Below are 26,504 nucleotides of genomic sequence, written 5' to 3' on the forward strand. Positions count from 1 at the left end.
AATGTTAATTGAAGAGAAGGTAAAGTAGAAAAGAGAACAATATAGTAGAGATTAAATGTGTTACTATTTTTTATTAATAAAAGAAAATGAGCCAACTATAATAAAAAAATAAAAAATAAAAAGTGAAAATACGACTAAACTATATTGAGACGCACCTGGAGCAATACAATAAACACGATGTCGCAATAAATCAGTCGCGGAATTTCCTTCCCATAAACAGGCAACACCATCTATCTTATTGGTAATTCTCTAAGTTGCATTTTTTTATTAGGGAATTGAGATTTACCTCTCGTCTCTTATTATTTCTTTACCATTTTCAATATTTTATATATCTTGTAATTCAATGTTTACTTGTCTGACAAAAAATTTTGTAATAACCTCTTATTAAATATCAGCAGAGCAATTTTTACTTTACATAATCTACGTTTTCAACTAGTACACGTACACGGCAACCCGCATTACCATTGAAAAATAAATTTCAATTCCCTCGATCATTAAAAATACTACTATGAATTTGTCATTTACTTCTCCTCTTTTAAAAACTTTTCAATTCCCTCAATAAATATGTGAAGTGGATATTCGATTATATTTTAAAACCTTTTCACTTCCCTTTCTCTCTTTTGTTATAAAAATAAACATTTTTCATTACCAACTTTATTAAAATATTAATAAACCAAAACTTTATTTTATATGGATAAATAATAATAATAACAATAATAATAATAATAATAATAATAATATTCATATATTGCATTAAACACGTAAGAATCCTAAAATTAAAAAAAAAATAGAATTAAGATTCAAAATTTTGAAAAGTTTGCATTACTAATTTTTTTTCCCCGAAGTTCTAATTACTTTTCCAGTGATTAAAAACCAAAACAAACGCACAAATTTATATTTATCTCTTTCTCACACAAACACGCTATGGGATAATTCCCTTGATATCTCTCATATGCAGAGCTTGAGCGTGAGTAATGGCGCTAACTGGAGTTTCAGACTCACCACAACACCAAGAGGCTGTATTTCGCAGGTAAATTCCGAGCTTGAATGCTTTCCTTTCTAGTATGATAATTAATTTTGGAATACTTATTTTAGGAATTCTCCTTTACATTGCATATTCTGTCAACAAATTCAGCCCTTACGAGTCTGTAGCTATTGCAAATTGATTTTTGAATACTTATTTTAGTTCATAGATTTGCAAATTGATTTCCCTGATTTTAAGTTTACTTCATAAAATAGATGTATTTGCTTATGTATCTCTGCGTTTGTATGATATTAGTAGATAAGATGACTTGTTTCGACAAGAATGAATTTGAAATTTGAAGAGTGAATTTTATAGGTTTAGCTGAAATGTTCAAAGAGGGGGGTTTTATCAGGTGAAAGGAGGGGCCCTAGTAATGGAGTAATAAATTCACCTTACATGTTCACAGTTTGTTTTTGAGTCATATAATTTCAATTCTGTTGTCTCAAAACTTAATGAGAACAAGCCAATCAGCTATGATCTTGAAGTTACTGGTCGTGTTACTGTCGTGGGCTTGGTTTAACGAATGTGATATGTCCTCATTTTAGTTGAAGATGTTGGTTTGCTATCAAACTGCGCACAACAACAATGATGTTTTTTGTGGACTAACTGAATAATGTTTGACATGATAATTTTTCGTTTAAACTGAATAAGCCGAAGAATTCATCGGATGATCTGTTAATTGTGTTTAAACTGTGTGTCTTATGTAACAAGTGGGGCATAGAAGCTACGGTAATGTTAGTCTCGATTAACCTGTATGCATTTTCAGCAAACTTTCTGTGTAGCATTCGGGAACAAGAAAGAACACAAGGAACATGGTGGGAGTTTAGAACTTGACCCAACGGATGGCTTGGTCGATAGTAATTCTCGAAAGCTCAACGAAAGCAGATTGCCTCCTCTGGTTAGTGCATTAAAAGCTTCAGCAGAGGAAAACGCTGCTAGTTTTCACTTTCCTGGACATAACAGAGGACAAGCAGCTCCTTCATCGCTGGCCCGACTAATTGGTGCAAGGCCGTTTCTGCATGACTTGCCAGAGCTTCCAGAGCTCGACAATCTTTTTGCTCCCGAGGGACCTATTTTGGAAGCGCAAAAACAGGCAGCTGAGCTTTTCGGAGCATCAGAGACATGGTTTCTTGTTGGTGGCAGTACATGTGGGGTTCAGGCAGCGATAATGGCAACTTGTTCTCCCAGAGACGTTCTCATTCTTCCGCGAAACTCTCACATCTCAGCAATATCCGCCATGGTGTTATCTGGCGTGGTACCTAAGTACATTGTCCCCGAGTATGACCCTGAATGGGACATAGCCGGTGGCATTACTCCTTCGCAGGCAAGAGCAACACAGCATCTATTAATAGGAAAAGTTTTCGTTTTCGTTTTCGTTAATTCTGGTTTAGTATTATGCCAGGTAGAGAAAGCCATCAAGGAACTAGAGACGGAAGGACTAAAACCAGCTGCCGTTTTTGTCGTCTCACCTAGTTATCACGGTGTATGCAGCGACATTGGCGCAATTTCCGAGCTCTGCCACAGGAACGACATCCCTGTGATCGTTGATGAGGCTCACGGGGCTCACTTTGGGTTCCACGACCACCTGCCAGCCTCGGCTCTTGCTCAAGCGGCTGATATTGTCGTGCAGTCGACTCACAAAGTACTGTGTTCTCTCACACAGTCGTCAATGCTGCATCTTTCGAGTAACCTTATCGACAGGGAGAGGATTTGCAGGTGCCTTCAAATGCTCCAAAGCAGCAGCCCGAGTTATCTGTTGCTAGCGTCGTTAGATGCTGCCACGGCTCAACTAAGTGATAGAAAGGGAACCATTTTCAACGAAGCTATGGAGCTAGCTCTTGAAACGAGGCGTGTGATCAAACAAATCCATGGAATCTCACTCTTTGATACCGCGAACTTCCCTAGCTCTCCCGCTATTGATCCTTTACGAATCACTGTTGGCACTTGGGAGCTTGGCCTTTCGGGTTTTGAAGCTGACGACATCTTATGCAGGGACTTTGGGGTGATTTCTGAACTCGTAGGAACGCAGTCTATTGCGTTAGCATTCAACCTCGGAACCAAACGGGAGCATGCTTCGAGACTTTTGTCCGGATTGAAGTATCTATCAGAAACTCTCTCTCACGCCAACAGATTATCCGCGGAGACAGAAGCCAATGCCACCGCTCTAGCGCCCTTCGATGACTTCAACGTGGTGTTGAATCCAAGAGACGCCTTTTTTGCTCGTAAACGAAAAGTAAGCTTTGAGGATAGTCTAGGTAAAATATGTGGAGAGCTGATATGCCCTTATCCACCCGGGATCCCGGTGGTAATCCCGGGTGAGGTTGTCACGGAGACAGCACTGAAGTACTTGATGCACGTTAAAAGCAAGGGCGCCACGATCAGCGGGGCTGCAGACCGTCTCCTCTCCTCCCTCATTGTATGTGATGTATGATGTATCACAGCTTTCATAGCTTCATATTTTGATGAATACTCTTCCTGATAGATTCAATGATACTATAAAATTAAAACCAATATTAGATTCAAGTTGAATTTTTTTCCAAGTTGAAACTACTAGTATTTGATTAGATAGAAAAAATCAAATCAATTGCAAAGCTGCTTCTGAAATTATCAGTTGGAAATAATTTGAATTAGATGTGTCAAAATTGGTCTGAGGTAAAACAAAGTCGAGCCGGCCCAGTTTAAAAATGCAGCGGACCACTGGGCTAATCGACCAAACCGGCCCAATACATTTTCCGTTTATGAGGTATTGTTTATTTATTATCAATTAAATTAAAATAGTCTATATCCATTTATAAATACAAGAACATATTAATTTTAATATAATATAATAATTTATTCACTTTTGTTTTTTGTTATTATTGTTTCCTTTCTCAACCCACCAACCACTATATAAAAATACACGTCGCATTTCATTAGATCTATTTTTACGAGACGGATGGAGTGTTATCTTATGCTATTAAAATAAAATATTTTATTCGTATTTTTATTTTCTCTCGTTTTTAATCCGAACTCGATATATATTTTGTTACACAATCTTTCAGATGATGATTTCTTCACTTTCTATAACTACAATATGTATTTCTTCAGTTTCTATAACTACAATATGTCATATCAAAATATACTGTACAATTGGGCCAACATCCATTAATTCTTTCTCATATATGTTTTTTTATCATTGGAAATTTCGTTAAATACATTTGATAAAAGTTTGTTTTATTAAATTATAGAGGTTTTTAGGGTCCCAGCATGGAAAACTTTGCTGGTGAATTGCTATCAATGGATTTGGAAATTGTCGGTTGACTTGTCTTTATTTTATCATATCTGACATAGTGCAAAATTCAACTCCAATAGTACTCCTAGATGCATTTTTCTAAGTATAAAATATAGTTTAATCTTTAATTAATATCAACTTTCTTCACTATATCCGAACCCACAACTTCTATTTTATGGCTTTACTATTACCAATTTATTATGTGTATTGTTAATTTATTGCAATTATTATGTCTTCAAATTTTTTCAACTCAAATTCTTTAAGTTCTTCAAACATTTTCAATGTTTCAAAAACATGAATTTTCAAATCTTTTTCTGAATATAGTGAAATAGTATTGGATGATATGGTTCAGCTTTCTTTGTCAGTCAAGAGAATTCGACAAATATAGACCATACAATTGTCTATTTTGTTTCTCATTTAATATTCTATATTCATTTTTCAAAATTTTAATTTCGAGACCTGTTTTACACTTTATTTCATACACAAATACTTTTCAACGTGGATAGAATTTTGTTGAAAAATTGAAACAACACGCTTGGAAAAAAATCAAGCTAACTAAATAAATATTTATACTAAAAGTGAACCGTGAACTATATTACTATTAAACTTGGAAATGAATCAAAATCTAAAAAAAAAAACTGCGATCACAATGATTGTACGTATATGGTTGAATATAATGTTCCTCAGTTCCTATGTTGTTACAAAAAAAATGTGAATTTTATTATGAATAGTCCATATATTTACCTTTGAATATCTCATATGGTTAGTTTGTCGTCAAATTACATAGGTGGTCACAAAAATAAAATTATGAAAAACTAATGTAAATTCGAGAATCTCAAGTGAATTATTGTTTGTCGATTTGTTACATTAAAATTGCGAAGCCCTTTAATTGATTGAAGCATACTTGTCATGTCATGTGGAAAGATCCTAAACATGCATGTGCTTGTGTTTCATAACAAGATTATTAATCAAGACATAATTTAATGTCTGTATTTATTTTTTATTAATAGTACTACTATGTTTTTTAAGAGAGTCAAAAGTCAATGGCAAAAGTTTGCAATTCGTATAATTTAAACAGTAAGTTAACTTCAATTAAGGTTATTAACTGTGATTAGATTTTAAAGTGGACGGGTAATGATGAAATTGTGATTTTTTTAGTATTAATTTATGTATAATAAAATTTTAAAACAATTGCGACGGTTCATTTAGGCAAGATTTGTGATTAAATTTATTTATGACTAATATTATATTAACGTTAGTTTACAATAGTTAACTTTAGAATAAGTTATTAACTATTTTCAATGTGATGGGTAAATTAGTGTTAATCTAACTATATTCACGAAAATTATGTCATTGATAGTAGAGATGATTAACTAAACCGACGTTCCGAAGCAATGGTGGATCTAGAAACTTTAGATTGGGTTGCGATAAATAATTACACTAATTAGATATTTAATATTTAATTAATTATTTTTCCTATTATCTCAATTATATATTTAATATTTGAGTGAGCCAAATGATTATGTATAAAAAAAATTGATAAATTTTTTGTAACTTGTTACTTGAAATTTTTTCACTATTTTTAAAATAGAGATTATTGTTACTTGAAATTTTAATATTTAAGATATCGTTTTTTAAATTTTTAAATGAAACAAAATGATGATATTTTCTATAAATAATCAAATATAAGTATAATTAAAAATCATAAATAATAAAGATTATATCCACTCCCATTTAATGAAATGACAAATAATAAAATGTTATAGTTAATACTATATATTGGTTAGAAACATAATTAGAATAGCCAAAATATAAGCAAAATATAAGTAGAATAGCCAAAATATATGCAAAGAGCCAAAAATAGACCTGAAGGATTCGAACTTGGGACTAACGCTTTGATAGGTGAACATTTTACGACTAGGCTACTTCCAATTATGTGGATGCAAGTGTCCCCCTAGTTGTTAATTGGATCCGCCACTGTTCCGAACAAGTATTAATATGTACGACTTTGCTCCAATTGAAGAAATGTTACGCTATCCATAATATTTTCCCTTTATACATAGTATTTGATGAATTAAATTAGAAATGACATTTACATTTTGACAATATATTTATCCGGTTTTTTATGAAAAATGTAAATATCAATTAATTATGAATCAGATACTATTAACTAGTTTGCAATTAGTTGAACGATTAATTAATAAAACAAATATTAGTTAGAAAATAAAAAAACGCCAAATCTACGCTCAATTCGCCACCGTCTCCCAATCCACGGCCAAAATAAGAAACATGCGATCAATCAAACAAAAACAAGAAACAAAAATGGCAAGAGAAAAGAAAACTCAAATTTGGTAATCACATCGTCATATCCTTAAATATGATAAACATAAGAAACACACAACCAAATTCACGATTGATAACCAATCGAAAAAAAAAACATAAAACTCACTACCAAATCAAACATAAACAAAATCTCATATCCAAAGTCAGTCTTCGAACAAAATCAAAGACACGTAAGGAGAAATTTTTTGAAAACCGCATACCAATACAACCAACACTATTATAAAACCGAAAGAGAGTTGAAATAGACGTTATTATAGAATCAAGGTCGAAGATAGATAATACAAAAACGAAAAGTTTATCATAGCTAAACAACTAAATCCAACTAAAACACCAAGTCATATCTAACTAAACAAATATCTAAAATAGAGAATTGAAATAGACGTTATTATTGAACCAAGATAAAATATAGATAATAAACAAAAGCAACTAAAACACCAAATTATATCTAACTAAAAAAAATATCTAAAATCTTTATATCTCTACATTTATCCAAAGTCATTATCATGAGTATAATCATCACCATTTAAAATCTGAGAAGTAATTAACACGCGCAACCTACTAATTATGATATTCCATTAATCCACCTCGGTAATTATACACCCTATGAATCTCACTGGTCAACTTTCCCACGCTTAGGAGAGAGAAAGAGCCACAGTGTTCATCTCATCTAGAGAGAGAATGGAACAGACTCCATCTACACACAGAAACACATACACACAGTCGTGTAGAGAGAGAAGCGAAACAGTGCAGAAGAGAGCGACAGCACATGCATTATCCGATCATCAAATCTCAGTTTATATTTCCAGATTAAAATAACAGGAAATTAAAATTGAGAGAGATAAACAATAATGAGAGTGAAATCGAAATCAGGTGCCTGCAAAAAGGCAATGAGAAATCAATAACTGCAAAACCTAGAGAGAGAGAGAGAGAGTGCGCGCGTGTCTGGGCTGTGTAGTGTGTAGAAGGGGGCAAACGACAGCAAAACTGCAGCATTTGGTCTCTTCAATCCTCAGCATCTTCTTCTATTCCTATTCTCCCTAACCTCCTCTTGTCTCCCTCCTTTCATCCCCTCTCTCTCTACCGCCGGAAAACAATCCGAATCGAGAATACCTAATCTGAGAAGAGAGAGGAGGGGAAAGGCGATGAGAGCTGGTGAGAAATCATAGCCGTTTATTTGAGCTGGATTTGAATTGAGAGGGCAAATGAAGGCAGTAAATACCGGCAGCGGAGCTCCGCCGCCGAACGCCTCCGCAGCTGAAGGTCAGTTATTCTCTCAAATGTTAATAGTTAATTGCGAATATTAAATACGTAGTCCACATTTGAATCGATGAATCAATCTTCATTTATTTGTGTTTCCATACGAGTAAATTGTCGTTTGTTGAAAGAGGATTGAAGTTTTCGACACGTGGCAAATTGCAGGTGAGAAGAAGAGCATCAACGGTGATCTATGGCAGGCCTGCGCCGGACCACTGGCAAACCTGCCGGCGGCTGGGACTCACGTCGTCTACTTTCCTCAAGGCCACAGCGAACAGGTGGATTCTACTTTCTTCTTGTTCAGTTTTTCTTTGCCCTTTTTTAGAAGAATCTATAATTTTTGTATGGAGAGATGGAGCTAGATTGTCCTTTTATTGAGTAGAAGCTGCGTTTGGTTTTCAATTTTCCATAACCATCATAATTTGGGGAAATAATTGACTTAAAAAACTAGTTTGATTCTTTCTGTAATCGTTTAATTTTGGTTTGTACTGTAAATTTGGATTTCCAGGTTGCTGCTTCCATGAGAAAGGATGCCAATGCACAAATACCAAGCTATCCAAATCTTCCCTCGAAACTCATATGCCTTCTTCACAACGTCACATTGCATGTATGGTTGGTTTGGTTTTTAGTAGTGCTGCTATTCTTATCAACTCCTTTGAATGGATTTAAAGACTAAATTGTTTCTGGCGTCTAGGCTGATCCAGAAACGGATGAGGTATATGCGCAGATGACGCTGCAGCCAGTGCCTTCGGTAGGTTCTTTCTCTTGTTGATGAATGTTTCTGAAAATTTTGTGCTTATTACTACTACTTTATGGAACAATTTGAAGATATGAAGGCATTTTAAGTAACAATTTGAGGAACTGTTATGTTTGTTTGATTGCAGTTTGACCAGGATGCACTGTTGAGATCAGATCTATCGATGAAAGTGAATAAGCCACAGACGGAATTCTTCTGTAAAACCTTGACTGCAAGTGATACTAGCACACATGGTGGTTTTTCTGTGCCTCGACGTGCTGCAGAAAAGATTTTTCCTACTCTGGTTAGTCTCTCGAGAGTTGTAATCTACTGTCTGTTTGTGAATTCCTTCAAAGTATGTGATGCTTGAAATGCTCATGCAATTGTAGGACTTTTCAATGCAACCACCTGCGCAAGAGATTGTTGCCAGGGATCTTCATGAAACTGTGTGGACATTTCGTCATATTTTCCGGGGTAAGCTGATACAGTTATCTTCGTTTCTTTGGACGCCACTGAACTCACTGTTGCCAAGGTAGTCCCGAGCATTTAAAAATTTGTTACAAATTGTCAAATTTAGGACAGCCAAAGCGTCACTTGCTTACTAGTGGATGGAGCCTTTTTGTTAATGCAAAGAGGTTGGTTGCCGGTGACTCGGTCTTGTTTATCAGGTAATGATGCAGGATACTGAAATGCTTCTTTGGATTTAAAAAATCTGAATAGTATGAACTCTTCTCTTTCAAATGGATTTCTCTTGAAAGGACACCAACATGTTACCTATATGCAATCAGGGATGAAAAACAGCAGCTTCTCTTGGGAATAAGACGGGCTAATAGGCAACCTGCTAACTTGTCATCATCAGTGTTGTCGAGTGATAGCATGCACATTGGAGTTCTAGCTGCAGCTGCCCATGCTGCTGCAAACAGTAGCCCTTTCACTGTGTTCTACAATCCAAGGTTATATTTATTCTTGACTGTTGTAGTTTGCTTACATATGATGCATCCCATCCTTAGATACCTTGGCTTATTTGCATGATTTCTTATTCTTTATTTTACTTTGAGAGCAGGTCTAGTCCATCAGAGTTTGTCATCCCTCTAGCTAAGTACTACAGAGCCGCCTGCAGTAGCCAGATATCCCTTGGCATGCGCTTCCGGATGATGTTTGAAACAGACGAATCAGGGACAAGAAGGTATTGGTGATACTTTATGAATTCATATCCTACCCCATTATTGTTGTGAATATCTCATAAACCAAAAGCAATATTTATAACGATCATAGTAAGTCACTGAACAAAAAACTAGAGAGCCTACATCCCAACATATGAACTAATTATGAGATCCCTACCATTTAGTAAACTTGTATGAAATGCATGATGCAGATATATGGGAACGATAACAGGAATCAGTGACTTGGATCCGGTGAGATGGAAGAACTCACAGTGGCGCAACTTACAGGTAATCAGTGAAAATACTCTCAGTTTTGTCTAAAATGGACCTGCACTATAAGGAGATTTTTGGATGCTCACTTGGCATTTTATGAGCAGGTTGGTTGGGATGAATCCACTGCTGGTGAAAGACGTAGTCGAGTCTCCATATGGGAAATTGAACCTATTACAGCTCCATTTTTCATCTGTCCTACGCCTCCTTTCCTTCGCACAAAGTTTCCTAGGCAGCCAGGAATGCCAGGTAAAAGGAGCGCCTAGAAATGATTCTGCAATGTTACATCCAAACTTTGCTGTTTGTGCCTCCTGTGTCTTTAGTGGAATGCCCCTGAGTTTTTGCATTTTCAGTGGCATCTCTTTATGGTGTCTAATCATATTAGTTGACTAATATTCTATTCACAGAAGTGGGCAATGAAAAATACTTAATGCGATTGAGCAATATTCCTAGTAGAGTTGATCAAATTTTATTCATTTAGAGAAAAGAATCAAAAAGAAAAAAAAATGGTCCTGGAATATTATGTCAGAACACGCTTGATGGGTCGAGATGCCCCTGCTTAGTTCGCTTTTGGCCTACAGGAAAGGAGCTATGTCTGTTTTGCCCTTGGATGTGGCATCCTCTTTTTATGTCTTTCATGACTAATGCACATAGAAGACTAACTAAACACATTCTGGTCATAGTGATTTCAAGAATTGAACTCCTCTGAAATATCTGTTGCCTTTTCTCTCTGCAGATAATGACTCGTCTGATTTTGACAGTCTATTTAGGAGGTCAATGCCATGGCCAGGTGATGAGTTTGGCTTAAAAGATTCGCAAGCACTGCCTGGTTTGAGCTTAGTCCAGTGGATGAACATGCAGCAAAATTCCTCAATGACTAACCCAACACAGTCAAACTACATTAATCATTTACCTGGTTCTGTTCTGCAAAATTTTGGTGGCTCAGATATTTCACGTCAACTAGGTCTGCCCATGACTCAAGTTCCCCATCAGCACAACCTACAGCACAGTGCACAGAGGCCGACTGAGTCAGTGCAGCAACAAGACCAGCTCAAAACATCCACTTTAAACAATATACGCTCGACTATACAGCCACAACAGCAGTTGACTGACGTTACTCATTCACCTAGACAAAGTTTGGGTGGTCAAACTATACCAACAAGCCAAGTCCAGTCCCAGAATCCCATTGAATCTCAGAATGTTTTGCAACATCAACAATCACTTCTCAGTCATCAGCTTCAGAGAAATCTCCCTCAAAATCCGCAGCCGCAGCAGCAGCAGATTATGGCTCATTCTCAACAGCAAAATCTCGATCATACAAGCCAACAGCAGCAGCAGCACATGTCAGATAACCAAGTGAAGCTTCAACTTCTACAAAAGCTCCATCAGCAACAGCAGTCACTCTTAGCACAACAGTCTGGACTTCAACATTCTTCCCATTTGACACAACTCCAAGACCAGCAGAAGCAGCTTCTTGAAACCCCACCAAACTTGTCGAGGACTATGAAAACAAACCAAATGTCGGATTCCTCTCAAGCTTCCGGTATGCATTCTCAGTCACATGGTACATGTCAGCAGATGGTAAGAAGTAATAGCCAATTTAATCTACTGCGGTGCTCTCAGCTACCCCAGCAACCTAAACTCCAGCAACAACAGCAGCAATCTGGAATGCTATCAGATTTTTCTGGACATGTCGGAGGTGCCTTAAAACCAATAACCAATCAGCTTTCTGCTAGAAGCAATGGTCTATTGACTGCAGCTACAGGTGGGTTCCAGGCTGCAGTTACTGATGATGTTTCATCTTGTTCAACTTCACTGTCCACAAACAACTGTCGTAATGCAGTTCAGACTGTAATTAATGGCAGAAACCACCAATCCACAACATTAGGGGATGAGATTGCTCAGTCTTCTGCCTCTCTTTTAAATCCAAGTGGTCTAGAGCAGATGTCTTCTAACGGTCACATAGTAAAAGATCTACATCAGAAGTCTGATGCTAAGCCCTCAATGAATGTTTTTAAAAATCAGAACCATGGATTTATTGGATCACAGACATTCCATGATGGTGCTGGAACTCAGATAGATTATTTGGATAGTTCTTCTTCAGTAACCTCAGTTTTTCCTCAGAATGAAGGTCAGATACCGCAAAACAACTCTATGACTTTCAATTCTCAGTCATTGTTTTTTAGAGATGCTAGCCAAGATGGAGAAGTCATCGGTGATCCAAGGAGCAATGTACCATTTGGGACTGATATTGACAATCAGTTAGATATGCCCTTGATACTTAATCCGTTGGTCACAAAAGACATGGTAGGATCAGGCAAGGACTTTACAAACAATCTCTCTTCCGGAGAAGGCGTGCTTTCCACCTATGAGAACCCCAAAGATGCTCAACCTGTACCCTCTTCATCAATGGTATCTCAGCCGTTTGGGGTGCCGGATGTGGCGTTCAATTCCATTGATTCCAATGTAAATGATGGTGGCTTTGTGAATAGAGGTTCTTGGGCCACACCACATATTCCTAGAATGCGGACATATACAAAGGTTGGTTCTTTATGAGTAAATTGATGTTGAATCATTGATGCAATTATTGCTGGTCCAATCACGATCTAGTAACCCTTACACTGACCTGATATCTTTTTTTTTGAAGGTATACAAGCGAGGGGCTGTGGGCCGGTCTATTGATATTTCGCATTACTCAGGCTATGATGAGCTCAAGCAAGACCTGGCTCGTAGGTTTGGCATAGAGGGACAACTGGAAGACCGGCAGAGAATTGGATGGAAACTAGTCTATGTAGATCATGAGAATGATGTCTTGCTAGTTGGTGATGATCCTTGGGAGTAAGTTGCTAGATAGTTTAATTTTCCAGCATTATCAACATCCTCCTTCATCATACATTTACATGTTTTAATTGCTGCCTTTAGGGAATTCGTGAGTTGTGTACGTTGCATCAAGATTCTTTCTCCTCAGGAGGTCCAACAAATGAGTTTGGATGGTGATTTTGGTGACAATGTTCTTCCAAATCAAGTTTGCAGCAGCTCCGACAATGCTGTGAACTAGCTGGACTAAGGTTTTTCTCTACGTTCGATGCTGAGGTTGCTAGTTCCATAAGTATGACTTCATTTCCATATACATTATGCACTTTTAAAAGCTCCCATCATAGTAGACACTTTATCTGATTCATTGGCTGAGAGATATCCTTGACCCGATAACGACTAAGGTTTCCCGTGGAAAGTACGCAGGTGGGTCTAGAGTCTAGACTTTTACGAAAAGAGGCAATGTGACTTGCAGTTGTAGGACATTTTATCAAGCCATAAACAGATCTAGCTGCTGGGGATATCTATTGTGAGTTGTAAGAATGGTTTTTTCCTTTGGTTTCCTTTGTTTATTTCACTTGTAAAGATTGACTCCTACATAGTTTGTATTTAGGAAATGAGAGTGTTGGGGTATCTATAGTTGCTGCCTATACTAATGCTTTTCCATATATGTATAGTTTACAACTGTAAATAAAACTCAGATGCCACATCAGCCTCAGTGAAGCTGATATAAACCGTGACAATTTATATGAATGTTCCCATTTTATGTTTTATGTATTTAGTGGTTGTTTCCTTGTGAGTTTTGATGTGAATTTCTGAATGCATATGTGAATATTTTAATAACTTGGGTATTCAATTGTAACAGTCCCTAATAATTTGGGTATAATGTAACTTTCGGACTTCGGTAAGGATCATTCAGTGTTGTTTGGAGCGCGAGGTGCATCATCACGATTTGGTAAAAATCTAGGGCGTGGGTGACCTTAGTTAGAGCATCCACAACGATTGCTCTTAAATTATCTCATCCCTTAACTAGGTCCTATACGAGTATTTTTAATTTCATCTCTTAATTAAGATATAACACATCCACAATGCATCACATCCCTTTAACTATTAATGGGTCTCACTATTTCATATCTTTCTTTATTTTATATTTTCCCAACCAATATAAAAAGGACATTTATATAAAAAAATTATTATATTAAAGTTATAAATAAAATGACATAATTGAAATACTAAAATTATAAATCATTGAAAGCGATAAAATACTAGATGAATTGAGGGTTATTAAAATAAAAATCGAAAATAAGGTAATATTCGAGGAACTGCGATTTTTTTTTTAATATTTTTCCTATTTGAATTTTTCCCATTTTTTAAAAATCAAATTCCAACGACCAAAACGATGACCACTCGCTGGGTCAAGTGGACGTCAATGCATACTCCATATCGCGCCACGTGTGTCGGACGCATCGCCTCGTCAAGCAGAGACGTGGTCGCTGCAGCGAGACGCTTGCAACGACATACCGATGGCGGCTCATCCGGACGGAACGAGACAACCCATCCGACCAAGCGTCGTTGTTAGTCTTAGATTAAGTTAATACGAGTTGGATCAATGTAGAATTTTCTAGACTTAGATTAAGTTTCAAAAGCCTTTTAATTAATTTCAAACTGCTAGCGCTCTAACCGTACCACCATCGCCTCAACCATCCCCTGAATGTCACTCACCCTAGCCACCTTGGGGTAATTCTGGTGGACCCTGCACCATTGGCATTTACAAGTCATGATTGATATACATAATCAGACATTCTCATCAATATTGGAGTAATAGAAAACGTTGAAGTTTTATCAGAGTCATCGTCACCGATGAGAAAAATGAAGATAAACAAACACAAAGAATAAGATGTAAGAAACGTAAAAGAGAAAATCACGCTTTAGTTAGGTTAACTAACTAAAGATAATAGGATCGGGAAATATAACTGACAATGACAGTTATAACCACTCCTCAACGATACAAACGGAAAAGAGAGAGAAAATGGAAACCGAAATGATAAATAGGAAAACTTAGTCTTTAGCTCCACCATTTTAACCAACTGTTAATCACGTTAGTGTCATTGTTGAATTTGGACATTCTCAGTTCATCATTATACATTATTCATTCTTCTAAGCTTCGGCCTTCTTTGATTAGCCGTTTTGATTTATTGCATTATTTCACCCAAACTTCCATTTAGTTACTCTTATCGGAAACCATTATTAGTTACCAATTGCCATGGTCGTAGGGCTAAGCAAAACCCTAACCAATTCGAAAATTTGGATTGAATCAAAACGAAACTAGCGATGCAATTCCATTTCACTTTCAGGACTCGATTTTGCTTCGTTCTCATTCGGTTTCCATCAAAATGAGGCAGTTTCACCAAACTATACTCAACTCTAGTACGTCTGCCCTCTCAATGCTCAAATATGAAATTTAAAATCTTATAGGAATATTCAATTTGAATAACACAATCGATTAGAATTTTACAGACAAATTTATCTTCATCTAGGTCTATCCGAACCGTCCGAATGCTCACCCCGTTCATGGCCTCTCTTTATAGAAGTACTATACCCATTTCCCAGTTCGAAAGAAAAAGGGAAATAAAATAATAATCGTCCCAAAATAGTATAGGAAACACAATTTGAGTTTTCAAATTTCATACAAATGAAGCATTTGATTTCGTGATATAAATTCGCGCCACGGACAAAAAAAATTGAAATGCTTAGCTAGCGCCATCTTTTCTCCTCCCTTCCGCCCCCAAATTTCCCACCCTTTATATATAGTGGTTGGCCTAGGGTTCCGATCTCTCTCACTCTCCGCTGCATCGCTCTCGCCTTCACTCTCACTCTCACTCATTCAATTTCGATTTTCATCCTCGCTTTCATTTCCATCATCGTCTTCAACAGGTGAAGCCAACGCCTCCACCTCCGCCGTTTTCGCCGACGCCAGGTACACTTTTTCTGAATTGCGTTTTTTTCATCACTGAATTGTAACATTGATGCTTCATTTCATTTTCGGAAAGAGTTGAGGGTAATAATTTTAGCTGTTGTTTATGTTTTGTTTTGGTTTTAAATTGGTTTGCTTGCATGGAGACTTTGATGCTGTGTGTGTGTGAATCTTGCTTGATCTAGAAAGGATTTGGAATACGAATTGACGCAATTGAGCTCTGATCTAATGAGTTGGTCATGTTCTACACTTTTGGTATTCTGAAACTTCATTTAAATGATAGAATAATTGCTGACATTTGTTTCCGATGGAATGAAATTTACCTCTAATATGAATTTTATGTGCTTTGAATTTACTGGTTGTCGAGCTCTATGCACTGATTCATTTATATATTGAAGTTTTCAGTAACTTTGTTGGGTTGTTTCTGACATTTCTCTCACTTTTCATGATCAGATAGAGGAAACAGAGGAGTACTGCAGCTAAGAAAGATATGCCGACTAATCAAAAACAAAAAAAGAAGTGTGCTCCACAAACGGTTGAAGACGCCAATGTTACTCGTAAAAGGCCAAAGCGAGCTGCTGCTTGTGCAGATTTCAAGGAGAAATCTGTTCGAATATCTGAGAAAGATTCTGTAATTGAAAAAAAAGAAGATGGAGTTGTTGAGGAGGAAGTCCTAGCTGTTCGTATGACTGCTGGGAAGGAGGATGGTCGCCCGTGTAGGCGCCTCATGGATTTCACATTTCATAATTCAGATGGCATCTCGCAGCCCTTTGAAATGCTGGAAGTTGATGATATCTTCATCTCTGGTCTTATCTCGCCACTTGAGGATAGTGGCGACAAGGAGAAAGATAAAGGAGTAAGATGTGAAGGATTTGGGCGCATTGAAGAATGGTCTATATCTGGTTATGAAGAGGGATCACCTGTAATATGGGTAACCACAGAGGTTTCTGATTATGAATGTATTAAGCCCTCGGGAAGCTATAAGAAGTTTTATGACTGTTTTTATGCTAAAGCTAGTGCTTGTATTGAGGTCTATAAGATATTATCAAAATCTTCTGGAGGCAATCTAAGTCTTGACGAGTTGCTTGCTGGTGTTGTGCGTTCCATGAGTGGGATGAAGTGTTTCTCCCGTGGTGTATCTATCAGAGATTTTATTCTTTCTCAGGGTGAATTCATTTATAACCAACTTATTGGTTTGGATGAAACTTCAAAAAAGACTGAAAACCTTTTTGCTGGTCTACATGTCCTAACTGCTCTTAAAGATGAAAGTAGTAAGATGGTAGACTTTGCAGAAGCTCAGCCTGTCTCTTTGCCTGGGAATTTGAGAATTGGCCTCAAAATCGGGGATGACAACAAAAATGAACTGGCCAAGCCTTGTCAGACAGAAGAAGATGAAGATTCAAAAATGGCAAGGCTGTTACAGGAAGAGGAGAACTGGCGCTCAATGAAACAGAAGAAGGGCCGGGGTTCCTCCTCCTCTTCGAGCAAATATTACATTATGATCAATGAGGATGAAATAGCAAATGACTATCCTTTGCCTGCCTATTATAAGACGTCAAATGAAGAAACTGATGAGTATATTATTTTTGACAGTGGCATTGATGTGCTAAATATTGAAGACCTACCCCGAAGCATGCTCCATGAATGGGCTTTGTACAATTCAGATGCTAGGCTGGTTCCGTTAGAGCTCCTTCCCTTGAAACCCTGTGCTGAAATTGATGTTACTATATTCGGGTCAGGCATAATGACTGCAGATGATGGGTCTGGATACATTTGTGATGGTGATTCTACTCAGGCATCAAATGGTTCTGCGGCTTCTGCAGTTGAAGGCATCCCTGTTTTCTTGAGTGCAATAAAAGAGTGGGTAATTGAGTTTGGGTCCTCAATGATTTCCATTTCAATACGCACGGATATGGCCTGGTATGTTACTCCCTCTACCTCATTTGACTGTGTTAATGGTATGATTTTTAAATATACAATTTAATGGTTCCTATATTCATTATTTGTTGATTAGTTGGCAGCATGAATTTCATTGCCATGAGTTGGATCATTTTGGAATTTGGATGTTTGATCTATTCTTTAGGTAGATACTGCATTAAATCTGTTTCAAGTACCAACTATGGTTGAGCAAGATACTATAGCCTAAATTTAAAACAGCATAGAGAAATATAAAAGAGAGTACATGCTGTAATGTTGCATTTACAGAGAAATTTAATGTCTTAGTAACTGTTTGTCTATTTCTCCTGTTTAACTAATAATATCTGAAGATTCCTCATTCCATGTGATTTGGAGGTTTTGAAGTTTTCATGTGCTTAATGCATTGTTTCTTTCTTTCTTTCTTCAGGTACAGACTTGGAAAGCCTTCAAAGCAATATGCTCCATGGTATGACCGAGTCCTGAAAACTGCGAGGCTTGCTATCAGTATCATTACCTTGTTAAAGGAGCAGATCCGGGTGGCAAGACTTTCTTTCACTGATGTGATCAAGAAAATCACAGAACTTGCCAAGGATCACCCTGCTTTTATATCATCTACTCTAGAAGCAGTGGAGAGATATGTTGTGGTGCATGGTCAGATTATTCTGCAGCAGTTTTCTGAATATCCTGATGATATCATAAAGAAGTGTGCCTTTGTACTTGGCCTTGCCAAGAAAATGGAAGAGAAGCACCATACCAAATGGCTTGTCAAGAAAAAGAAGCTTCTTCATAGGAATGAGCAGAATTTGAATCCCAGGGCTGCTATTGAGCCTGTTGTGTCCAAAAGGAAGGCTATGCAGGCAACTACAACCAGATTAATCAACAGAATCTGGGCTGGATACTATTCAAATTACTCACCTGAGGCAGTGGATGAATTGAATGGTGAAGTAAAAGAGGTTCATGAAATTGAAGAGCAAGATGAAAATGAAGAGGATGATTCTTTGGAAGAGAAAGTGATTGTATTGGAAGAAACTCAGACAACTAAGCCGACACCAAGGCAAACCAAGTCAAGTTCTTGTGTAAAGGAAGTCAAGTGGGATGGGGAATCTGTAGGCAAACTGTGTAATGGTGTGGATTTATACAAGAAGGCCATAGTCCATGGTAATGAAATTGTGGTTGGGGGGGCTGTTCTTCTCAAAGATGATGACAAGGATGAATTTCCACCCTTCTATTTTGTAGAATACATGTTTGAAAAGTCAAATGGAAGTAAAATGTGTCATGGGAGAATGATGCAACTGGGCTGCCAAACTGTGCTTGGAAACACAGCTAATGAACGGGAGGTGTTTTTGACAAATGAGTGTATGGATTTCCAACTACAAGAAGTCAAAGAAAGTATATCTGTTGATCTAAGATCAATATCTTGGGGTCATCAGCACAGAAAAGCGAATGCTGATGCTGAGAAAATTGATAGAGCAAGAGCAGAGGAAAGAAAGAAGCAGGGACTGCCTACTGAATATTACTGCAAAAGTCTGTATTGGCCTGAGAGAGGAGCCTTCTTTACTCTTTCATATGGTACAATGGGGCTTGGATCTGGCTCTTGTGAGGCTTGCAATATAAAAGAAACTGAAAGGCAAAAGGAAAAGTTTATATTGGATGCATCTTTGACCAGTTTTACATACCAGGGAACTAAATATTCTATCAATGACTATATCTATGTGAGTCCTTCCTACTTTTCATCAGACGAACTGGAGGCTGAGATTCACAAGGCTGGGAGAAATGTTGGATTGAAGGCGTATGCAATATGCCAGCTGCTTGAAATTTGTGAGCTGAAGAAGTCCAAAAAGAGTGATGCCGATTCCATTCAGGTCAAAGTCAGGAGATTTTTCAGGCCAGAGGATGTATCATCAGAGAAGGCATACTCATCAGATATTCGAGAGGTAATACTTGTATATTGCATCAAGGCCAGATAGTTTTGCATTTGCTTAATCCATAATCAAAGTCAAAATATAATATGAATATCTGCCATATATATTTTGAGCGCTTGTAATTTACCATACTGAAATTTGTCTATATTTGCCATTAAGTTTATCAATACTATAGTATTTCACTCTTTTTGAGCACTCGTGATTTTTCTGAATGATGTTTCAGGTCTATTATAGTGAGGAGATGCACACCATACCTCTAGATGTTATTGAAGGAAAATGCGAGGTCAGACGAAAGAAGGATCTTGGGGCGCTAGATGTCCCCTCTATCTCTAACCATGTTTTCTACTGCGAACATTTGTATGATCCTTCCAAAGGATCCATTAAGCAGGTTACCTCTCTTTCCCCTTCTCTTGAGAGGAAAACTGAATTTGTCTGTTTACATCTTATTGGGACCATTTCATCCTATTTTCTAATCAATGTCTTTTGTTATTCTCCATGTGCAGTTACCATCAAATATTAAATTACAGTACTCAACTGGGAAGAGTAATGATGATTCTGCATCTAGGAAAAAGAAAGGGAAATGCAAAGAAGGAGAGAATGATACAGAACCTGAAAAAGTTGTATCAAATGAGCACCGCTTGACAACTTTGGATATTTTTGCTGGCTGTGGTGGCTTGTCTGAGGGACTAGAGCAATCAGGTAGGCTTATAGCATATCTCCTACTTTACGTTAAGGTTTATAATTCCCTGCAAGTATAATCTTCTATTTTGGGTTTAATGCCTGCAGGTACCACTCTAACAAAATGGGCTATTGAGTACGATGCTCCTGCTGGAGATGCATTTAGACTGAATCATCCTGGGACTTTGGTATTTGTAAACAACTGTAATGTTATCCTCAGGTAGATTTCTTGCATTGAACTTCAAAATCCTTGCTGTTGAAACAATACCAACTTTAGTGCAAACCAGCATCGATATAGGGGAACTAAAATCATGTAAATGCAGGGCGGTTATGCAAAAGTGTGGGGATGCAGATGACTGCATTTCCACCCCAGAGGCTGCAGAATTGTCAGCATCAATGGACAGAGTGGAAGTTGAAAACCTTCCACTACCCGGACAAGTCGATTTTATTAATGGTGGCCCTCCTTGCCAGGTTGGTTAAACAACACGATTCTGATTTCCAGTGAATCATTAAGTTACATTGCTAAAAGTTTTTGGAAATCTCTTGTAGGGTTTTTCTGGAATGAATAGGTTTAATCAAAGCACCTGGAGTAAAGTCCAATGCGAGATGATTTTGTCATTTTTATCCTTTGCTGATTACTACCGTCCAAAGTATTTCCTTCTTGAGAATGTTAGGAACTTTGTATCTTTCAACCAAGGGCAGACTTTTCGCTTAACTTTAGCTTCACTCCTTGAGATGGGGTATCAGGTATGCACTGTTAAATTATTTTAAGAATGGAATATCTTGATCTGCATTTCCTAGTAATTTTTTTAACATATTTGTTTGCTTTATGAAAAGGTGAGATTTGGTATCCTCGAAGCTGGTGCATTTGGAGTTCCTCAGTCTAGAAAGAGAGCTTTCATTTGGGCAGCGGCTCCTGAAGAGCTACTTCCAGAATGGCCAGAGCCAATTCATGTCTTTGCAGCACCAGAGCTAAAAATCTCAATGTCGAAAAACTTGCAATACTCTGCTGTCAGGAGTACCGCAAAAGGTGCCCCATTCCGCCCTCTTACAGTCAGAGATACAATTGGAGATCTTCCACCAGTGGTCAACGGTGCATCTAACACAAGCTTAGAGGTAAACCTTGAGTACCTCCCAGGAATAAAACTCGATTGCTCTTACATACAAATTACTTGGCAATGCTAGCTTAGTTTCCAGACCCCTTTCACGCAACTTGAGGTCACTTTCTCACTAATAGTTATTTCATGTTCTGTCATTTGTTAATGCAGTATCAAAGCGATCCAATTTCGTGGTTCCAGAAGAAAATCCGTGGTAACATGAACACATTAACGGACCACATATCAAAAGAAATGAATGAGCTTAATCTGATCAGGTGTCAGAGAATACCCAAGCGTCCTGGCTGTGATTGGAGAGATCTGCCCGAGGAGAAGGTGTCAACAAAACCTTATTCTTCTGAATCTTGTATTTTCTGTGGAATATTGGATAAAAATCTGACTCGTCTTCTACCAATTTACAGGTCAAGTTATCTAATGGCCAAATGGCTGATCTGATACCATGGTGCTTGCCAAATACTGCCAAGAGGCACAATCAATGGAAGGGACTTTATGGCAGGTTGGATTGGGAGGGAAATTTTCCAACTTCAATAACAGACCCCCAACCAATGGGTAAAGTGGGGATGTGCTTTCATCCCGATCAAGACAGGATTGTGACAGTCCGTGAATGTGCACGTTCTCAAGTAAGCATCCCCCTTCTTTTCAACAAAATATCTAGTTTATGTTGGGTCGTGTCTTTCTTTGGCCCGTGAATTCTTTTACACCACACGATCTTCAGAAACCAAGCTAGAGCAAAGATATGGATGTGGCTTCACTTCCTTCTCCTATTAAAGTTGTGCACATAAAAACTATACTATCTTTGTTCCACTATACAATGATTCTGCTGCATCGTAGAAATATTGAGAATTCTGTCGTTCTGTACCTGAATTGTAACTTGTATGTGCAGGGTTTCCCGGACAGCTATAAATTTTTTGGTAATATCATCCACAAGCACCGACAGATCGGAAATGCAGTTCCTCCTCCTCTAGCATATGCCCTTGGAAGCAAACTGAAGGAAGCTGTCGTAAAGAAAAGAAGCATGTAGATGACAATCATGCTAACGGACGTCGTTGAAGAACAAAATTATAACATGCTTATGGGCCGTCTCGTTGATATTGTGGGTGGGATTTTCCTTGTAAACAGTCTATTTGAGCAAAGTTGTTTATAGATCGGCTCAACATTATTAGTGGACATTTCGAGTTGAGATTGAGGGTGTCTTTCTTAGTTAAGGGATGTAACAAATTTGCATCGGAAACTCAGAATTTTAATCTTGTAGCTACTCTATGGTATGCAAATTGCAATAGTTAATCAGCAATCAGCTTCAATTCCTAGCTGTATTTCCCATTTAAAAGTGCAAATCATCAAGACATCAGCCAATAGAATCAAAAATTCAACCACAGATAAATATTACAAGAGCAAACCAAATTAGAAAATATACACATATCTATGAATGAAATCAAATTTTCGAATCTATATATTGATGGACCTGAAATCCTCAGATAATCCCCTTGATGAAAGCATGTCACTTTCGCTCGCATATGATGAGTAGAAATCATCATCAAATTCCCTCTCCCTTATCTCCTCCACCTTCTCCGCCACCTCCTTCATCTCCGGCCGCTTCTCCACGTCAGCCTCGCAGCAGCTCAGCCCGATTCTCAGCAGCTTCATCATCTCAACCTGGCTGTGCCTAGCTCCAGCCATATCCTGGTCAAACACCGCCGCGCCGGCGACGCCGTCACCGCCGGAGCTCTCGTTGGCGACGGCGGTCTCCACCCACGTGGCGAGGTCGACGTCCGCCTGCTGCTCCACGCCGGAGTCTTTCCTCGTGAGGATCTCGAGGATCAGATATCCGAAGCACCAGACGTCGGTTTTCTTGGTGAGCTTGCCGGTTTCCTTGTACTCGGGCGACTTGTAGGCGACCATGCTCTCTTCGGCTTGCTCTTTGTTGATGATCGGGATTAGTCCGTAGTCGGTGAGGAGAGGCGCGAAGGCGGCATCGAGGAGCACGTTCGACGCCTTCAGGTGGCCGTGGGCCGGGGTCAGGCTCGGTAACTCGTTGTGGAGGTAGAGAAGCCCCTTCGCCACCCCTTTCACGATTTTGAGGCGCGTCGTCCAGTCTAGCGATCGGTGGTCACGCATTTGATTGCCTTGTTGTAGAAAAAATAACGTCATTTTATATGATTATAGTAACTTATAGAAAAAAAAAATAATATAATGAAATAAACATAGTAAACATTTCAGGGCATGTCCAATTTGCTACATATTGACTAGCAACGAATTGGATACACCCTGAAATTGGTCGCGCATTTGATTGCCTTGTAGAAAAAATAACGTTATTTTATACGTATGATCATAGTAACTTATAGAAAAAAAACATAATATAATGAAATAAACATAGTAAAAATTTTAGTACAGGTCCAATTCGCTACAAATCGATTAGCAGCGGACTGGACATACCCTAAAATTAATGAATTTTATAGCGATCAGCCTTAATTTAAATAAAATTAGAATGAAATACGAGATTGAAATACCATGAAGCCGAGCGGCGAGGCTGACGTTCTCGGCAAAGGCGGTGACGAGGAGCTTCTCCTCCTTCTTGTAGTAGAAAGCCACGATAGGCTGCACGTTCCGGTGGCTCATGCGGCCGAGCCGCCTCATGTGCTCGTTAAAGTCCTCTTTGCTAACTTGATTCATGTGCTTAAATCTCTTCACAACCATCTTCTTCCCGTTGAGCCCCGCCTTGTACGTCGACCCGAACACGCCGCCGCCGAGCACCTCCGCCGACGCCCGGAGCAGCTCTTGCATGTCGAATTTCTCCGAGTCTTCTTTCAAGAAAGTCAGCAGCCTCACGCTCGGCTTGCCGCCCTCGGAGCCGCCCGGGGCCGCCGCGGATTCGCTGCCCCTTTCCATTTGGTCTAAATCTGCGGTGGCTGCCGGAGCGGTTTCTTGGTGGGGCTTCTTTTTGCGGCAGATGAAGAAGATGCAGACGCCTAGAAGGGCTAAGAGGGCTGCACCGAGGAGGATTGCGACGACGGCAATTGTCGTCTCCGGGAATTTGCGGTGGCGGGTGCGGTCGTCGTGGTAGTCGTACTTAGTGGGGCCGATGTAGTTAGCGGGGCACGCCTCGAGCGGCAGCCCGCATAGGTCGTCGTTGCCTGATTTCCAAATAGGGAAATTATTTAGTCGAAAGTTGCAATTCAGAATTACGGGTAATTATACATTCACTCTTATAAAAGAAGTGAGTGAAGTGAATTAATAAAATTTTTAGTTTCAGTTTACTATCACGTGATAAAAATTGTTACTTTTAGAGTTTTACTTTTTACTCTTTTGCTAATTTACAACCAAAACTTTCTCTACATTTCACAACTTCGAATTAAGGACAAAACAACACTCTAAATCCAAAAACTGCCATTTTGTTAAGATTTTTTTTACACTATCTAGCAAGTATCAACCTTAAAATTTTTATATATATTCACTCTTTATTAAAAATTTACAGTGGAAAGAATAGAAATTTTTTTACCCGAAAATGAGGAAGCATCTAAACGGCTGAGGCCTCGAGGGATCTGTCCAACCAATCTATTATTCGAAACATTGAAGTTTTTCAATCCTTCCTGCTCAAAATTAGGTATTTCACCTTCAAACTGATTGTCCTGCAGTGCCAATTCAATCAGCCTCGGCGCCGCCGTCAAAGTCGCCGGAATCGTGCCGGAAATTTTATTGTTCTCCAAGTGAAGCTTCTTCAACGAGTTCATCCCAGAGAACGCCCCGTCACTAATCTCACCGGAGAATTTGTTGTTCGACAAATACACCGTCTTGAGCGATCCGTGGCGCGTGAGGTTGGGCAACGCGCCCTCGAAATCGTTGTTCTTGAAGCTCAGGCTCCTCAGACCGGGAAGTTGCGCTAGGGTTTCGACGTCGATCGCGCCATGCAGCCCCATTCCCTCGAGCTGGAGGCCCCACACGCGGCCCTGGCCGCACAGGACACCCTTCCAGCCGCCACTGCATGGGGCCGTGGGGGCGGCCCAGGTGTCCAGGGCGGCCGGGTTGTCTAAGGAGGCCTTGAACTTGAGGAGGACCTCGCCATCTGATCCATCTGATTGGCTGGATGAAATGGCGAGGTTCTGGAAGAGGAGGAGGAGGAGGGAGAGGAGAACCGGAGCGGAGTCCGAAAGGACGTTGCGTTGAAGCATCATGGGTAGTGGGAGTAAGGGCGCACACTTGTCATGAGTGCGCACCCTTGCTTGTGAGTGAGACACCTAAAATTGGGAAGGTCCTCTTTTGAGGGCAAAGGATGAAGGAGATTGTGTTGAATTTTGGTGGTTTGTGGATGGGAGAGAGGGTTGCTAAGATTAGTATTTTTTGGAATGAGAAATTTGCGCGTTGCCTTTACTTTTCTTAGAATTAGGGTTTAAGATTGGTTAGAAGTTGGAACAAACTCCATTTTTGAGAGCCCATTTGTTGACTAAAGTAGTAGAGCATTTACCTATATGATATATGATCTACAGTTTCATTAAATATATTTCTCACTTTTATACTACATGTTGGTATGTATCAGTAATGACTATATATTAGAGTATCGTATCTTATACATGTGGTACATGCATCAGTAGCACCAGCTTAAGCCAAATTTGTGTGAAAGAGTAGTTAATAAAAAAATAGAATGAGACCACAAATTATGGATGGACCAAAATGATCAAACAGAGCACTACTTTATAAACGGATAGAGTATGACACTACAAACGATCCATGTATTATGTTTGGGCACAAATCCCGCAAGCTCCCTCTCATATAGTATTTAATTAACTAAACACCACTTTTTATAATCTTATACCAAAAATAAACATCTCATTTAAGAAAGTCGAAGGCAATACATTTATTTAGAATATCAAAAGGCACATTAATTAAATTGTTTGGAGATGAAAAGGAAAGTAACTAGCTCTAAATGACATTAATGGGTGATTTACTATTTTTAAATCCGGCAAATGACATTAAACGAGTGTTATTTATTAGTTTAAAATTTGGCAAATGAAATTAAATGGGTGTAATT

General features: G+C 38.5%; 4 protein-coding genes across 7 annotated transcripts; 3 read left to right on the forward strand and 1 right to left on the reverse strand.

The window, feature by feature from the left end:
* The first annotated feature begins 888 nt into the window (after window positions 1-888).
* On the forward strand, window positions 889-3,564 carry LOC125208957 (arginine decarboxylase-like). Of its 2 annotated transcripts, XM_048108503.1 has the most exons (4): window positions 889-1,030; window positions 1,791-2,348; window positions 2,427-2,872; window positions 3,017-3,564. In XM_048108503.1, exons 1-4 carry the CDS (start codon window positions 953-955, stop codon window positions 3,453-3,455), a joined length of 1,521 nt encoding a protein of 506 aa, XP_047964460.1. In that variant the 5' UTR covers window positions 889-952; the 3' UTR covers window positions 3,456-3,564. The 2 variants fall into 2 exon arrangements, with proteins under 2 accessions (XP_047964460.1, XP_047964458.1); XM_048108501.1 differs by having other exon boundaries at window positions 2,427-3,564.
* Window positions 3,565-7,326: 3,762 nt separating this feature from the next.
* On the forward strand, window positions 7,327-13,652 carry LOC125211979 (auxin response factor 19-like). 3 transcript variants are annotated; one of them, XR_007174588.1, is made up of 15 exons: window positions 7,327-7,898; window positions 8,058-8,170; window positions 8,401-8,499; window positions 8,587-8,643; window positions 8,777-8,932; window positions 9,018-9,102; window positions 9,206-9,296; window positions 9,417-9,581; window positions 9,692-9,814; window positions 10,004-10,079; window positions 10,169-10,310; window positions 10,798-12,602; window positions 12,709-12,899; window positions 12,984-13,170; window positions 13,302-13,652. XR_007174588.1 is itself a non-coding variant. In XM_048111957.1 (14 exons), exons 1-14 carry the CDS (start codon window positions 7,841-7,843, stop codon window positions 13,117-13,119), a joined length of 3,297 nt encoding a protein of 1,098 aa, XP_047967914.1. In that variant the 5' UTR covers window positions 7,328-7,840; the 3' UTR covers window positions 13,120-13,652. The 3 variants fall into 3 exon arrangements, 2 of the variants coding, with proteins under 2 accessions (XP_047967914.1, XP_047967915.1); XM_048111957.1 differs by having other exon boundaries at window positions 7,328-7,898; window positions 12,984-13,652; XM_048111958.1 differs by lacking the exons at window positions 7,327-7,898; window positions 8,058-8,170; window positions 8,401-8,499 and having other exon boundaries at window positions 9,211-9,296; window positions 12,984-13,652.
* A 2,004-nt stretch (window positions 13,653-15,656) lies between these two features.
* Window positions 15,657-22,788, forward strand: LOC125214297 (DNA (cytosine-5)-methyltransferase 1B-like). The gene is made up of 12 exons (XM_048115253.1): window positions 15,657-15,852; window positions 16,303-17,769; window positions 18,194-19,700; window positions 19,912-20,076; window positions 20,192-20,387; window positions 20,475-20,586; window positions 20,690-20,837; window positions 20,916-21,113; window positions 21,204-21,482; window positions 21,635-21,796; window positions 21,883-22,101; window positions 22,365-22,788. Exons 2-12 carry the CDS (start codon window positions 16,340-16,342, stop codon window positions 22,500-22,502), a joined length of 4,554 nt encoding a protein of 1,517 aa, XP_047971210.1. The 5' UTR covers window positions 15,657-15,852; window positions 16,303-16,339; the 3' UTR covers window positions 22,503-22,788.
* A 15-nt stretch (window positions 22,789-22,803) lies between these two features.
* LOC125214298 (pollen receptor-like kinase 4) lies at window positions 22,804-25,679 on the reverse strand. Its single transcript, XM_048115254.1, has 3 exons — window positions 24,978-25,679; window positions 23,989-24,612; window positions 22,804-23,604 (listed from the first exon to the last, which is right to left on the reverse strand). Exons 1-3 carry the CDS (start codon window positions 25,648-25,650, stop codon window positions 22,928-22,930), a joined length of 1,974 nt encoding a protein of 657 aa, XP_047971211.1. The 5' UTR covers window positions 25,651-25,679; the 3' UTR covers window positions 22,804-22,927.
* Between the last annotated feature and the right edge of the window lie 825 nt (window positions 25,680-26,504).

Source organism: Salvia hispanica, chromosome 3 (assembly GCF_023119035.1).
Source record: "Salvia hispanica cultivar TCC Black 2014 chromosome 3, UniMelb_Shisp_WGS_1.0, whole genome shotgun sequence".
In the NCBI taxonomy this organism is placed as follows: Eukaryota; Viridiplantae; Streptophyta; class Magnoliopsida; order Lamiales; family Lamiaceae; genus Salvia; species Salvia hispanica.

What these genes read in the sequence shown, in the direction of transcription:
- LOC125208957 (XM_048108501.1), top strand. Translation starts at nt 953, where the DNA reads ATGCAGAGCTTGAGCGTGAGTAATGGCGCTAACTGGAGTTTCAGACTC. An exon ending in CAAGAGGCTGTATTTCGCAG is followed by an intron (nt 1,031 to 1,790) that starts GTAAATTCCGAG and finishes ATGCATTTTCAG; the next exon opens with CAAACTTTCTGTGTAGCATT. An exon ending in GTGGCATTACTCCTTCGCAG is followed by an intron (nt 2,349 to 2,426) that starts GCAAGAGCAACA and finishes GTATTATGCCAG; the next exon opens with GTAGAGAAAGCCATCAAGGA.
- LOC125211979 (XM_048111957.1), top strand. Translation starts at nt 7,841, where the DNA reads ATGAAGGCAGTAAATACCGGCAGCGGAGCTCCGCCGCCGAACGCCTCC. An exon ending in CTCAAGGCCACAGCGAACAG is followed by an intron (nt 8,171 to 8,400) that starts GTGGATTCTACT and finishes TTGGATTTCCAG; the next exon opens with GTTGCTGCTTCCATGAGAAA. An exon ending in CACAGTGGCGCAACTTACAG is followed by an intron (nt 10,080 to 10,168) that starts GTAATCAGTGAA and finishes TTTTATGAGCAG; the next exon opens with GTTGGTTGGGATGAATCCAC.
- LOC125214297 (XM_048115253.1), top strand. Translation starts at nt 16,340, where the DNA reads ATGCCGACTAATCAAAAACAAAAAAAGAAGTGTGCTCCACAAACGGTT. An exon ending in AACTGTAATGTTATCCTCAG is followed by an intron (nt 20,587 to 20,689) that starts GTAGATTTCTTG and finishes ATGTAAATGCAG; the next exon opens with GGCGGTTATGCAAAAGTGTG. An exon ending in ATGGTGGCCCTCCTTGCCAG is followed by an intron (nt 20,838 to 20,915) that starts GTTGGTTAAACA and finishes AATCTCTTGTAG; the next exon opens with GGTTTTTCTGGAATGAATAG.
- LOC125214298 (XM_048115254.1), bottom strand. Translation starts at nt 25,650, where the DNA reads ATGATGCTTCAACGCAACGTCCTTTCGGACTCCGCTCCGGTTCTCCTC. An exon ending in AGATGCTTCCTCATTTTCGG is followed by an intron (nt 24,613 to 24,977) that starts GTAAAAAAATTT and finishes TTTGGAAATCAG; the next exon opens with GCAACGACGACCTATGCGGG. An exon ending in CCTCGCCGCTCGGCTTCATG is followed by an intron (nt 23,605 to 23,988) that starts GTATTTCAATCT and finishes TTCTACAACAAG; the next exon opens with GCAATCAAATGCGTGACCAC.